Source organism: Phyllostomus discolor, chromosome 3 (genome assembly GCF_004126475.2).
Source record: "Phyllostomus discolor isolate MPI-MPIP mPhyDis1 chromosome 3, mPhyDis1.pri.v3, whole genome shotgun sequence".
NCBI lineage: Eukaryota > Metazoa > Chordata > Mammalia > Chiroptera > Phyllostomidae > Phyllostomus > Phyllostomus discolor.
In genome coordinates this window covers 114705422-114720258 of record NC_040905.2, presented here as the reverse complement: position 1 = coordinate 114720258, position 14837 = coordinate 114705422, and the positions used below count along the sequence as shown (strand labels likewise).

Sequence of the window (14837 nt, the reverse complement as noted above, 5' to 3'; positions counted from 1 at the left end):
TTTTCCATATGTTATTTTCAAATTTGTATTTGGTTGAATTGATCACTATGGCTTTTGAGTTTAAATAATAGAAAATGTCCAGAACTTCTGGTCAAGATGGGGGCACAGGCAGACAAGGTTCACCTCCTTGCACAACCACATCAAAATTACAACTAAAATATGGAACAACCATCACTCAGAACCATCAGAAGTCAAGTTGAATGGGAGAGTCTGACAACTATGGCATTAAAGAAACCACATCCATCCAGACTGGTAGGAGGGGGAAAGACTCAGAATGGGCTGGTACCACATTCATGTGTGGTAGATGAAAATTCAGGAGGGATATCTCAGGAGTGAGAAGTCCCCACACCAGGACCCCCAGCCCAGGCTCCCAGTGCCAAGAAGGTAAGTCCCCACAACTTTTGGCTGCAAAAACCAGTGAGGATTGAGTTAGAGGAAGAAGCTTCTGGAGTCCCAAGCAGTTCCTCTTAAAGAACCCACACATGGACTCATCTACTCAGACTCACTCTCTCTGAGCTCCAGCACCAGGGTAGCAGCTTGAAAGGCACCAGTGGCATACAGGGAGAAACTGGGGTGTCTGGCATCAAGGCGAGCAGAGGCCATTGTCCCTTTGCTAAACCTTCTCCCCACAGAGCTAGTAAACTCATGCCATATCTGAGACTCCATCAACCCGGCTAACACTGTGTGACCCACCTTGGAGATCCCCAGAGGCTCTGCCCCACCCAATTTACAGGCCCACCCAAGCTGCTTTTCCATAAGAATGGATAGTCTCCACTCCTAAATCAAATCCTATCAAACAAGCAACAGCTGGCTTCAGTGAGCCCTAGAGGCAGTTGATTAGACTCGCAGCTTGGCTTTACATGGGAATCTCCAAGCCCGGCACGAGTAGCAGCCATCTCAGGTTGCTTTTACAGCTCAGGCAGGGTGCACTGCACAAAACACAGGTGGGGGTTGACCTGGACCTGTACCACCCAGGAAACCCCAGGGTCAGAGCACGCAGTGAACAGCTTTGGAATGCCTGTAGCTGAGTAATCTGAGCACCACACAGGGTGTCAGAGCACCACCACCCTGCCCCTGCACAGTGATCCTCCACAGAGGGCAGAGGATGGTGGTCAGTGGTCACAGCCAATCCATGCAGCTGACTGGCCTGAGTAGATCCCTCCAGTTAATCTGCCCACAGCAACCAAAGCTCAAATACAAGAGAAGAGTGTCCTCAGCCCACACGAAGAATGCAGTTTGGGTGATGGGAGGCTGTCATTGGAGCCCACAGGACACCTACTACATTAGGCCACACTACCAAGACAGGGAATCATAGCAGCTCTACCCAATGCATAGAAACAAACACAGGAGGCTGCCAAAATGAGACAAAGTAACATGTCCCAAATGAAAGAACAGATCAAAATTCCAGAAAAAGAACTAAATGAAATGGAGATAAGCAATCTATCAGATGCAGAGTTCAAAACACTGGTTATAAGGATGCTCAAGCAACTTACTGAGGACCTCAACAGCTTAAAAAAGACCCAGACAGAAACAAAGCATACACTAATTGAAATAAAGAACAATCTACAGGGAAACCAGAGTAGAGTGGGTGAAGCTGAGAATCAAATTAATAATTTGGAACAAGGAAGCAAAAAACAACCACTCAGAACAAGAAGAAGAAAAAAAGAATAAAAAAAATGAGGATAGTATAAACAGCCTCCAGGACAATTTCAAGAGGTCTAACATTCCCATCACAGGGGTATCAGAAGGAGAGGTGAAAGAATAAGCCATTGGAAATCTATCTAAAAAAAAAAGTGAAAGAAAACTTCCCTAATTTGGTGAAGGAAATAAACATGCAAGTCCAGGAAGCACACAGAGTCACAATTATGATGGATGCAAAGAGGCCCACTCCAAGACACATTATAATTAAAAGGCCAAAGGTTAAAGATAAAGAAAGACTCAAAAATGACAACAAACTCACAGTTATTAACAACCACACCTAAAACAAAAACAAACTAAGCTAACAACTGGAACAGGAATAGAACAACAGAAATGGAGATCACATGGAGGGTTAGCAACAGGGGAGTGGATGGGGGAGAGAGGGGGAAAAGGTACAGAGAATAAGTAGCATAGATGGTAGGTAGAAAATAGACAGGGAGGGCAAGAATGGTGTGGGAATGTGGAAGCCAAAGAACTTATTATATGCATGACCCATGGACTTGAACTAAATCGGGGCAGATGTGGGTGGGAGGGGGTGTGCAGGGTGGAGGGGAATAAAAGGGGGGAAATGGGACAACTGTAATAGCATAATCAATAATATATATTATTAAAAAAGAGAGAGAGAGGGAGACTTCTGGCCAAGATGGAGGCGTGGGTAGACACATTGTATCTCCTTGCACAACCAAAATAAAGTCAGCAACAATTTAGAAACAAGATAACAACCAAATCTGACAGAAAATTGAACTCTATGGAAGTCAGACAACCAAGGAGTTAAAATAGACACATTCATCCAGACAGGTAGGAAGGGTAGAGTCAGGCAGCCAGGCAGAGAGGGGTTGTGGCACAAAAAGTGGTGGCACTGGATGCGTAAGCATCCCGGGTGGGTAAGGCATCCCGAGCACAAGACCGCAGTGGGCGGACCCTGGGAGCACAGGCTACTGGCAGACCCAGCGAGGGGGCAACTGTGAAGTGAGGCACTGCGCTCAAGGCGCCTGGCTGTCTGAGCGATCCCACATTCACGCGCAGATAAACCAGGTGAAATTGAGCAGTGAGACAGACCTCGCAACCCAAGGTCCCAGAGCCGGGAAGTAGAACCTCGGGGCACTGATTGAAAACTCCTGTGGGAGTTGAGGTGCAAGGGGAGACTTTCAGTCTCACAGGAGAGTTTGTTGGAGAGACCCACGGGGTCCTAGAATGTGCACAAGTCCACCCACACAGGAATTAGCACCAGAAACGCCCAGTTTGCTTGGGGTAAGAGGTGGAAGGGACTGAAATCCAATGGAGAGAGGAGCAAGCGCCATTGTTTCCTTTCAGACCCCGCCCCCACACACAGCATCACAACCCAGCAACTGGGTTGCCCTGCCCTGCAGAACACTTAAGGCTCCACCCCTCACTATGTAACAGGCACGAACAGACACCCCCCACCCCCGAGAAATGGCTCAAATCAAAGCCCCAGAGCCAATACTTTTAAGCAACCAAGAGATAGCCAACCTATCAGATGCACAGTTCAAAGCACTGGTGATCAGGATGCTCACAGAATTGGTTGAATTTGGTTGCAAATTAGATGAAAAAATGAAGGTTACGATAAGAGAAATGAAGGAAAATGCACAGGGAACCAATAGTGATGGTAAGGAAACTGGGACTCAAAACAATAGAGTGGACCAGAAGGAAGAAAGAAACAACCAAACAGAAAAGAATGGAGAAATAAGAATTCAAAAAAAATGAGCAGAAGCTTAGGAACCTCCAGGACATCTTTAAACGTGCCAACATCTGAATCATAGGGGTACCAGAAGGAGAAGAGGAAGAGCAAGAATTCGAAGACTTATTTGAACAAATAATAAAGGAGAACTTCCCCAATCTGGAGAAGGAAATAGACTTCCAGGAAGTCCAGGAAGCTCAGAGAGTCCCAAAGAAGTTGGACCCAAGGAGGAACACACCAAGGCACATCATAATTACATTACCCAAGATAAAAATTAAGGAGAGAATCCTAGAAGTAACAAGAGAAAAGGAGAGAGTTACATACAAAGGAGCCCCCATAAGACTGTCAGCTGATTTCTTAAAAGAGACCTTGCAGGCAAGAAGGGGCTGGAAAGAAGTATTCCAAGTCATGAAAGACAAGGACCTGCATCCAAGATTGCTCTATCCAGCAAAGCTCTCATTTAGAATGGAAGGGCAGATAAAGTGCTTCTCAGATAAGGTCAAGTTAAAGGAGTTCATCATCACCAGGCCCTTATTTTATGAAATGTCAAAGGGACTTATTTAAGAAAGAGAAGATAAAAAACATGTACAGTAAAATGACAGCAAACTCACAATTATTAACAACCACACCTAAAGCAAAAACAAACTAAGCTAACAACTAGAACAGGAACAGAACCACAGAAATGGAGATCACATGGAGGGTTATCAACAGGGGAGTGGGAGGAGGAAAGAAGGGGAAAATGTACAGAGAATAAGTACCATAGATGGTAGGTACAAAATAGGGGAGGGCAAGAATAGAATGGGAAATGTAGAAGCTAAAGAAATTATGGCACAGGATATGAACTAAATCAGGGCAGATGTGGGTGGGAGAGAGAGTGCAGGGTGGAGGGGAATAAAGGGAGGAATGGGACAACTGTAATAGCATAATCAATAAAATATATTAAAAAAAGAGAGAGATAGACTCAAAAGCAACAAGAGAAAAGAAGTTACCATATCTTGCCATGTATAATGTGCTCCTGTGTAAAATGTGCACCCATGTTTTTGGCCCAAACTTTCAGGAAGAAAAATTTTTTTAATCTTTTAATTCAATTTTTATTTATTTATATTTAGCAACAAAGCTGATTACCGTATTCCGGGGTATTATTTTACATATGGATATTGTTATTGCTTCCTAGAGTTACACTTTTAATGCATATGCATAAATAAAAGAATTTAAAACATTTATATAGATATAGAATTAATACTACCCATGTATAATGCACATCCTTATTTTTCCCTCAAAAATTTGGGCAAAAAGGTGCACATTATACACAGCAAAATACAGTAGTTATCAGCTGGTTGCCAGATGGGAGAGGGAGGGGAGAATGGGTGAAGAGGTGAGGGATTAAGAAGTACAAATTGGTAGTTACAGAATAGCCATGGGGATGTAAAGTCTAGTATAGGAAGTGGAGTAGCCAAAGGACTTACATGCCTGACCCATGGACATGAACAGTGGTGTGAGGACTGCCTGAGGGAGTGAGGGGTGCTGCAAGGAAGGGGGAAGGGGGGGGGAAATGAGGACAACTATAATGGTATAGTCAGTAGAATATAATTTTTTAAAAAAGAAAAGAAAATGCCTTCCCTTCTTTAAGGCTGTACAACATGACACCTTGTGGCTTCTGGTGGAACTACTGCTGTTTCACTGACGTGCTTAACTCTGCACCCAACCGGATTTACCCAAGATGAGTAGGGTTTGACTTAGTCCCAGTGGCCACCTGGGTGTGTCAACCCGTTTACTGAGCAACTCACCTTTGCTGCACTGTTGTGAATGCTCCTGCATCTCACACTCTACATGCACACACACATGCTCTACTCCTGGGTTTTCTAATATTTTCCACTGGCTGTAGGCCTGATTAAGCACGAGATTCCAATTATTCCAGCTTTGTTATACTTTATGATCTGGGAGCTTTCATCACCTTTATTACCATATTTTGCTGAGTGTGATGCGCACTTTTTTGCCCAAATTTTTGAGGGAAAAACAAGGATGCACATTATTCGTGCGTAGTACTAAGTTGTTACTGGTACATAAAATTTCTTGTTCCCTGTATGTGTTCTTCTGTTTTGTAATTATTTGTTACATAAAATTTCTTATATCATAGCATGTTCTAAAATACATGCTAAAATTCCTTTATAACACAAAAACAAGTATCTAAATATAAATAAATAAAAATTGAATTAAAAATTAAAAGATTTTTTTCTTTTTCTTTTTTTTTAAGATTTTATTTACTTTATTTTTAGAGTTGGAAGAGGGAGACAGAGAGAGACATCAATGTGTGGTTGCTGGGGGCCATGGCCTGCAACCCAGGCATGTGCCCTGACTGGGAATCGAACCTGCGATGACTGGTTCGCAGCCCGCGCTCAATCCACTGAGCTACGCCAGCCAGGGCAAGATTTTTTCCCTGAAAGCTTGGGCCAAAAACACGCCTGAGAGTTACACATGACAAAGTACAGCAGTCTTCTTTTCCAGGTTTTTCCTGGCTATTCCTATTTATCTGTTTTTCACTGTGAAACTACAGAATCCATTGATTCAGCTAGAGAAGGTCTTGTGGTGCTCTTCGTGGGGTCCGATTAAGTCTGAGGCTGCCTCAGGGGGGATCAGATCCACAGCTCCTGGGTCTTCCTCACCTAGAACAGATGGGCGCCTTCCCATCCATTTAAGAATTTCTTGACCAGTCAGCAGTGAGAGACAACACTGCACAGATCTGGCTGCAGGAAGAAAGACCTTTAAACTGGATAGGCTGACTTTGTGTGATTAACAATTTTCTATCTCTCTACTCAGTTGCTGTCAAGGGGAATTTTTCTACTTGAAAAAGATTAGTGCACATACCCATGAGGATGGCTCTGTGAACTTTCTGTTAAGTAGAAAATGGCAAGCATTGCCGAGGACGTGGGGAAATTGGGACCCCTGGGTACTGTTGGTGGGAGCGTAAAATGGTGCAGCCACTATGGAAAACACTGTGGCACGTCCTAAAAAAATCGAAATAGAGTTACCATATGATTTAGCAATTCCATTTCTGGGTAAATGCTCAAAAGAATTGAAAGAAGAGTCTTGAAGAGAGGTTTGTACACCGATGTTCACAGCAACATTATTCATAATAGTCAAAAGGTGGAAATAACCCAAGTAGCCATCTATGGATGAAGTGAAGGGTAGAATGTGGAATGTGATTCAGTGTTAAATAGGAAGAAAGTTCTGCAATATCCTACAACACGGATGAACCCTGAGGACACTATGCTCAGCGAAATAAGCCAGTCACAAAAGGACAAAAACTGTGTGATTCCACTTACAGGAGGGCCCTGGAGTAGTCAGATTCACAGAGACAGGAAGTACAGGGGAAGGTCCAGGGCTGGCGGAGGGGAGCTGTGCAACGGGGACAAGATGCAAAGATGACGAGAGTTCTGGAGATGAGTTGCATGAAAATTGAATGCCCTGAACGCTACTATACTGTGCATTTGGAAACAGCTGAGATGGTAAACTTTAAATTTTGTTCGTGCACTTTGTCACACACACACAAACCAGATGAGTGGAACTCCCTAGTTATAATTTGTAGACAGCGAGTGCACACTCGGGTCGGCTACACTAGGTGGGCTTGTCTCAGCCCCTTCACCCCAGGCAGACCGTAGCCAAAGCCTTCCTCCTGAATTGTTATCTCGAGACACAGTGAAGCTGCGCTCACTGTACTGTGAAAACAGTGACCCTGGGCTCCAGTGCCCAAGTGTGCACCTGGCAGGGCCTCTGCTGGCCCCATACCTTCTTGGCCGCCAGCAGCAGCTCCACTGCCTTCTCGTACTGGTTATGCTCAACGAAGAAGTCTGAGCAGCGGGCCAGGAGGGCAGGGTCCGACTTGTCATCCAGGTCCTCCGCGATGAGCTGCAGGGCCACAAACTGCTGGGTGGCAAAGGCCAGCTCCAGGGCCTTGGAGAAGTGGCCGGCCTGTGGATAGCAGGGGAACTCTGAGCAGTCATCCGAACCCTGGGTCCCAAGACTGTTGAGTGGTCCCCTGGCACACAGACAAGTCCCCTAGGCCACGGGGAGCCCTGTGCCGTACCCCTTCAGGTCCAGGGCAGGGCTGGCCCTCACCTTGTGGTACAGCATGACTGCCCTGTCCATCTGCTCGCCCTTCTCCTCGTAGTAGCGTGCTGCCTCAATCATGTCCTCGGGGGAACTCAGCAGGGCCAGGTTCATGAGCTGGTCATCCAGGCTGTTCTCCTGCAAGAAGGGGGATGGACGCTCAGTGGTTCCTGCTCAGGTCTGTGAATGCTGCCATGGGGAGCCCACCTCCGCTGTTGGACACACACCAATCCACGTGACCATGGGTTCCAACGAGTGTCGTAATGCCTTACTAGGTTTGTGCGCCAACATTTTCAGAGGTTTCCTTCTTTCCTAATTAAACGAACATCATGGGCACTAACTTACATGAGGGCTCTCCACATTTTGGATTTTTCGTATTTGAGGTCCTGGACTGAACATTTTTATGGATGCAGATCGTCTAATAGCTTCCTGTGAAAGGCCTACTATTTATAAGGCCATTAAACAATGAGCCGGCTTCAGTGCAGGCTCAGGAGCCTTGGGGACGACACAGTGACAACTCCTTGTTTTACAAACACTGTCAGGGAGGACAAAAGGTGGGAAGGAGGGGCAGAGATGCATGTGGTGGGTAGAGTGAGGCCTTAGTGGTAGAAACTGGCCCAGGCTGGGGTTGTGATGGGGCCCAAATCTGTTAACTTTTCTGTCTGGGACTCTCTTAATATGCACCATTTCCCACCTGCCTGGTTTACCCATCAGGGGTGGCACGCCTCCATCCACACCGTGTGGTGCGTGCAGCCGCCTACCTTGCACAGACGAATGGCATTGTTGAAGGCCTGAGCCCGTGCGTAGAAGTGCACTGCCTGCCTCACATCCTCCTGGCTTTCATACTGCCGGGCCAGGTGATAGGACGCAGCCCAGTTTCCTGTCTCGTTGGCTATTTCAGCAGCCTAGAACAACACCAGAGAGACCCTGTGGGCCCTGGCTCCAGCCCATTCCCCTCACAGGGCCAGCGCCTGGAATGCACCTACCTTCTGAATGTTGCCCTGGAAGCAGTGAATGCGGACCAGGGAGAAGTAGTCCTGTGCCAGTTCATAGTAGTGCAGCGCGGCATCCATCTCTGCCTGGCTTTCCAGGTACTGGGCCCACCACCTCCACAGGGTTCTGCGAGCAACCCACAGGCTACCCCTCAGGTCCCCAATCCCACTGGAAATGAGCCCCTGGCTCCCAAACACCACCCTCAGAGTGCACTTCTCATGACCAGCAGCCAGGAGACATGGAAGCTGGGTGGACACGAGTGAGGTTCCCTGGGTCTAAAGAAACCGTGTTCAGATGAAAAGCCCCCTCCCCACAACCCGGCCCAGTACCCTGGGATCTGGCTCTGAGGGACCAAGAAAATGCTTCACACTCCCACATGTAAAGCTCTGGAAGAGGATGTCCTCTGAGTAGCCCCAGGCCTCCAGCCTCCATATGCAAATTCAGCCTCCACCTGCCACAGCCCCTAGCCCAGTGGGGGACACTCACTTGTCCTTCATCTTATTGATGTAGAGCTCCAGGGACTGCAGGTCCTCTGAGAGCATCCTGGGTACCTCGAAGCGGTGGGTGTCTGATTTCTCATAGCTGCAAGAGGGCAGAAGGAGCAGCTAGTTCCCACTGTGTCAGCCAGTGCTGAACATGTGGAAACAGGGTGGAGCCTCACTCCCTGACTATAGCTCTGTGGCATGTGGACCCACTGTCAGGAGGCAGTGGGGATTCCTCGCTGCTCACGGGCCCACACTGGAGAGGGCTCAGCTGTGGCCAGGCCCCCAGGCACCACCAGCAGCAATACCCTGGGTGGCACCATGCTGGACTGGGGCCGTAGCAACACCGCCAGCTGACCCCAGGCCTCTTAACACGCCCAGAACCTGGAGGCAGGGTGAAGCAGTGGCTCCGCCTTGGAGGTTCTCCCAAAGCAACAACTCAAGTTCCCCTTGAAAGACACTCACTGACATCATCACCTGCCCTATGAAGGTGCCTCAGTCTAGAATCTCCCTCTAAGAACCTCTAGGGCCACCTCACTGGGGCAGAGAAAAAAGCAAGAGGCAACCAGAGCCTATCCCAGAGTGAGTCGGGAGAGGCCCCTTGCTCACTAGCTGAGGGCCAGGCTGCAGTCGGCGCTGGCCTCCAGGTGCTTGGCGTAGTTGTAGTAGGTGGTGCGCAGGTGGACACGGTCATGAAGTTCGGCGACTTCAATGGCTTTTTGCCACTGGCCAGAGGCCTGGTAGAGCTTGTTGAGAAGGTCATAGCGCTTGCATTTCTTGTACAACTGCTCAGCCTCCTCCTGAAGAAGACAGTGCACGTCAGTGCAGCCACTGCTCTGGCCACCACACAACCCAGTGCAGATGCTGCATGTGCCATCATCAGCAAGCCCATGACAAACACACAACATACACACAGAGGGCAGACACACACCTCAGGATGTGTTCTGAGACGCACAAGATGAATGCCACATGCCGATGTGGTGTCCCCACCCCCAGGAAGGGCTGACCCCACCCAGGCCCATCTCTATGGGGATGTCCCTGCATGCCATGAGCAAGGAGACTGTGCCTGCTGCAACGGGTCCCTCTGAGTGGCCTACACTCACCCCTACAGACCAGGGGCCAAGGGCTGACCACTCAGGTGTGCTTGGCTCCTCCCTGTGCCAGACACACGGGTGTACCCCAGCCTTTTTCTCAGAGGATCTACCCCATAGCCCCCACAGGGCTGCTGGCCATCTGAGCTGCCCCTGCCACAGGCCACCCTGCCAGGCAACTCAGCTTCTGCCTCCTGGAGGGGAGAGAGGCCTTTAGGGCTCCTCGGGGGCCTTGCCCTCCTTTTTGGCTTAAGCTAGTTTAAGAGGGTTTGTGTTCTCTGCAAAGAAATAGCCCAGATAAGAATGTGAGGTTTGTACAAAAAAAGTCCAACCACTGTTAATATAATGAGAATGGTTTGCACGACATCCATGTAACCTGGCAGCCAAGGAGAGTGGACTGGAATGCCCATGTGTGAACAACGACAAGTTCACTGTACTAGTCAGTGGGGGCGGTAGATGCTCTTGAGTGAGCATGTGCACTGTGTGGCTGTCTCATTCAAAATGACTGAGAAAGTAGAACAACGAATCTGCATCGAATTTTGTGTGAAGTTTGAACATTCCTCCACGGAAACTATTAGGATGATTCAGAAGGCTGCAGCTGTGGGTAACTGGAAATTGGCAGCTTCATCATGACAACGTGCCCACTCATGTGTCACGTCTCATGTAGAGTTTTTTGGCAAAACGTCAAATTACCCAGGTGACTCAGCCCCCTACAGCCCAGATTTGGCGCCCTGCAACTTCTAGCTTTTCCTAAAACTAAAATCACCTTGGAAAGGGAAGAGATTTCAGACTGTCGATGAGATTCAGTAAAATATGATGGGGCAACTGATGGTGACTGGGACAGCTGTGTGAGATCCCAAGGTGCCTATTCTGAAGGGGACTGAGTGTCATTGTCCTATGTACAGTATTTCTTAAAAAAAAAAAAAGACTTTATTTATTTTTAGACAGAGGGGAAGGAAGGGAGAAATAGAGAGGGAAACATCAATGTGCAGCCCCCACTGGTGACCTGGACCACAACCCAGGCATGTGCCCTGACCTGGGAATTGAACCTGCAACCATTTGGTTCACAGGCCAACACTCAATCCACCGAGCTACACCAGCCAGGGCTACAATGTTTCTTGTATCTTTTTCATTAAATGTCTCTATTTTTCATAGTACATGGCTGGATACTTCCTGGACAGACCTAGTACAGACCTGGACAGACCATGGTCCCCCTCTGAGGTTGGCCGAACAGGCCCCTCTGCCACCAAAGCCAGCAGCGGCCCCACCTCCATGGCCAGGGCTCTGCCCCAGATCCCTGTTGTCAAAGGAACCAGGGAACACCCTATGGGCAGCAGGCCTGTCGTTTCCTGACTCACCAGCATTCCCAGGTGTATGGCCAGCACAGCCACACGCGCCTCCAGCTCTGGCTCCTGCTCGGCCTCCCGCAGAGCTCGGGCTCCACGTGCATGGCCCATGTTGCCCAGGCACACCTTGGCGACATCCAGCCGCTGGGTCTTCACACACACGCGCGCCATGTTCTCCCAGACAGCCTCGCTGTGGTTAGAAGGCATGGCAACTCAATTAGTTTCCAGTCCCCCAATGTTGGGCCCTATCTCAACCAATTCCAGAGTGCTGGGGACCTATGTGGACAGGCATCGTCACCTGGAAGGGGGAGATGCAGGAGCTGAATGGGCTCCACCCACAGAAAACTGGGCAGATTGGGGACCACATACTCCCCAGAAGAAAACACACCTGTCCCCTGGGTCCCTTGGCTGGTGTACCACCTCCTGTGGCACCTGCTCCTGATGGGCCCTGGGACCCCTGTTCTTTATCCCCACTTCCCTCCCACAGTCCCAGGATTCCTGCATTTCCCCTGCAGTTGACAGGAGGCGAGTCCCATTAAGAGAGAGAAGGGCCTTCTGTGTAGGTTGGCAAATGACCACAACTCTTTCCAGTCTCAGTACATCTGCTCAGCAAACACAAGCTTCTCTTCCCCGCACCTACCACCCCCATGGGGGTAGGGGCAAGGACGGCCCTTCCTGTCTCCTGTCCCAGAGCTGAGTGGAGGCGAGGTCCAGGGGCCTGCAGAGCAAGCTGAGGAGTGGGATGGGACAGCTGCCCACACGTCCAGTTCCCAGGACTCCTGTGCTCCTACCTCGTGCCCATGAGCCTTGCAGAGTTGTCACCTGTGCACGCCCCATCGAAGGCTCAGGGGCACGAGTTCTTCCTATTTACTGTAAGGTTTCTGGAGGGCTTGCTCCCTCTGACACTGACCTGGGGCTACTACCCCACTTCCTGGCAGGCCCCAAGCTCAGTGCGAGCCTGGAAACGATCTCAGATCCTGGATGGCCACCCTACTGGGTAACAAAGCTCCACCAAACTCAATCAACTGTCCTTGCAGGGGCTGCCTGAGAGGACACTCTCTGGCCCTTCCTTCTGGGCAGTCCTTGGGTCCATTGATTCTGGCCCTACCCACCCTGAGCTCAGACACAGGACTTTTCCATATAAACATCTCAGTGCGAGCTCCACACGTGAAGGCAAAAAAAAAAGACAAAAAAACAAACAAACAAAAAAACAAAATGCACTCACTGCCTCATCTCTCATGGATGAAATGGGCATCTTCCTATCTGAAAACCTGCAGCCCATGTATATCTGCTTATAAATATGCATATCTATAAACACACATACATGCAACCCAACACTCAGGTACAGGTAGTCAACAACACACTCACATCCACACATACCCTTGTACACACACTTACACACAAGACACCCAGGCTCATCCCTTCCAACTGCTAGCTGCTCCGTAAGTCTTTCCCATTACATGCAGGCTGGCCTCAGCCCGGGCAGCCCCTGGAGCAAGTGGGCTGGGGCTGCTGCTTCCCACCTGGCTGCAGCCGAGCAGCATGAGGGCCTTAGGGGACTCTGCTCATAGGCCCAGGACAGGTGCCTCTGAGATGTGCAGCCACGGTCATGGAGAGGGAGGAGATGCTCCAGGTGCATGCAGGGCACAGCTTGCAGCCTTGGTGCTGTGGGCATTTTCCTAATAGCTTTGCCTGAGAGCCTGCCGAGGACGGGTGAGGGAGGGGTATACATGAGAGGATGGAGCTGGTGGGCCCAGCCCCCCTGCGAGCCACAGCAGAGTGTGGGGTGTGGGGGAACCTGGGGGGGGGCTCTGTGATTAATGGAAGACTTTCGCCTCAGGTTTCATGACACAGACATAATTGGGGTGAAAACAGCTCTGAGATGGGGGACACTAGGGCGGACTGAGGCTGGTGTTGAACCGGCTGGATGGGCCTCACCGTGGGTGTCTGTGGTCTAAATGCCCAACATCTAGGTGCCCTTTCCTGCAAACGAATGTATACTTTCATGTGTTTTTGGCTTTATGTGGGTCGTCTTGGGACTTTAAAACATTTGCTAGATGTGGCTACTGAGGGATGGCCAAAAGTACAGGGGTGATGGGCCCCAGCTGACCTGTACAGGACAAGGCCTGGGGAGGGCCCTGCTGGAGCTCAGTGCCCTCTGATCACCTCCCACAGGGGCCTCCTACAGCACCGAGGAGCATAGGCCGGTCAGTCATTTGTGGGACATGAGCCAGTGGTAGACCTTCCAATGTGTCCAAGTCACCACGCAACTCTACTCCTCTCCTTTGGAGTTCAGAGGAATGCGCTCTGAGAGAGCAGGAGCCCTAGAACACAACCAGCTCAGGGGCTGCAGCTCCGCCTCTTGCCCTGGGCCAGCAGTGCTGGAGGGAGGTCCGAGTCAGGCCCCTTCTGACCCTTCTCCATCCAGCAGCCTTAGGCAAGAAATCACCTTCTCTGTACCAAACACCCTTCCTTACAATAAGCAGAGAATCGGAGCTTGTCTTTCCCTCACCCTCACAGGCTAGTTGGAATGCACATGGAAGCACCACGGGGGTGTAAAGGCAGCTGCCTAGAAGCACACGTCTGTATGCAGCCTGGACACTGCCCCTACTGACGTGGAGGCTCCAGGGAGCCATTAAGGTCTTGGGGGCAGACTTGGGCTGGGTGAACACAGCTCTCAAAACACCACTGGTTCTAGGAATGGCAGCTGGTAAAAGCACAGAGTCCCAGGCCAAATCTGGAATCACAAAGCAGACACCTTTCTCACCCACAGCTTCTAGTCAATTCTATATAATCTTTCTCTTCCCACTTATAGAAATGATGAAAAGTTGTCACTGCTCCTTAGACTTCTCATTCCCCTCTCTTTTTAAAAAATATTTATTTATTTTTAGAGAGAGGGGAAGGGAAGGAGAAAGAGAGGGGGAGAAACATTAATGTACGGCTGCCTTCTGCGTGCCCCTCACTGGACACCTGGCCTGCAACCCAGGCATGTGCCCTAACTGGGAATTGAACCAGTGACCCTTTGGTTCACACTCAATCCCTTGAGCTATACCAGCCAGGGCTCATTGCCCTTTAAACATACCTTGGTGTGCCCTGGCTGGTGAAGCTCAGGGGATTGAGTGTGAGCCTGTGAACCAAAGGGTCGCAGATTCGATTCCCAGTCAGGGCACAGGCCTGGGTTGCGAGCGAGGTCCCCAGTCGGGGGTGCATGAGAGGCAACCACACACTGATGTTTCTCTCCCTTTTTTCCTCCTTCCCTTCCCCTCTCTCTAAAAATAAATTTTAAAAAATCTTCAAAAAAACCCCCACGCCTTGGTGCTTTCCAGGTTCAGTTACAGAGTAGGTGTGGGCAGCACTGGGTGGTAGGTAGTGGTCTGGGGCTTGGACTCACCCGGGCCTTCCCAGCATGCTGTGCAAGATG

The 14837-nt window shown here is 49.6% G+C and overlaps 1 protein-coding gene across 3 annotated transcripts in view; it reads right to left on the bottom strand.

Annotated features, from left to right (window-relative positions):
• Positions 1–14837, bottom strand: part of IFT140 (intraflagellar transport 140) — a 102000-nt gene that overhangs the window by 16704 nt on the left and 70459 nt on the right. For all 3 annotated transcript variants that reach the window (XM_036021056.1, XM_036021057.1, XM_036021058.1), the window contains exons 19-25: positions 11429–11606; positions 9589–9779; positions 8984–9079; positions 8491–8623; positions 8266–8409; positions 7514–7642; positions 7184–7366 (exon numbers count right to left, since the gene is read on the bottom strand). In XM_036021056.1, the coding sequence (XP_035876949.1) occupies positions 7184–7366; positions 7514–7642; positions 8266–8409; positions 8491–8623; positions 8984–9079; positions 9589–9779; positions 11429–11606 (1054 nt within the window). The remainder of the gene's footprint in view (positions 1–7183; positions 7367–7513; positions 7643–8265; positions 8410–8490; positions 8624–8983; positions 9080–9588; positions 9780–11428; positions 11607–14837) is intronic.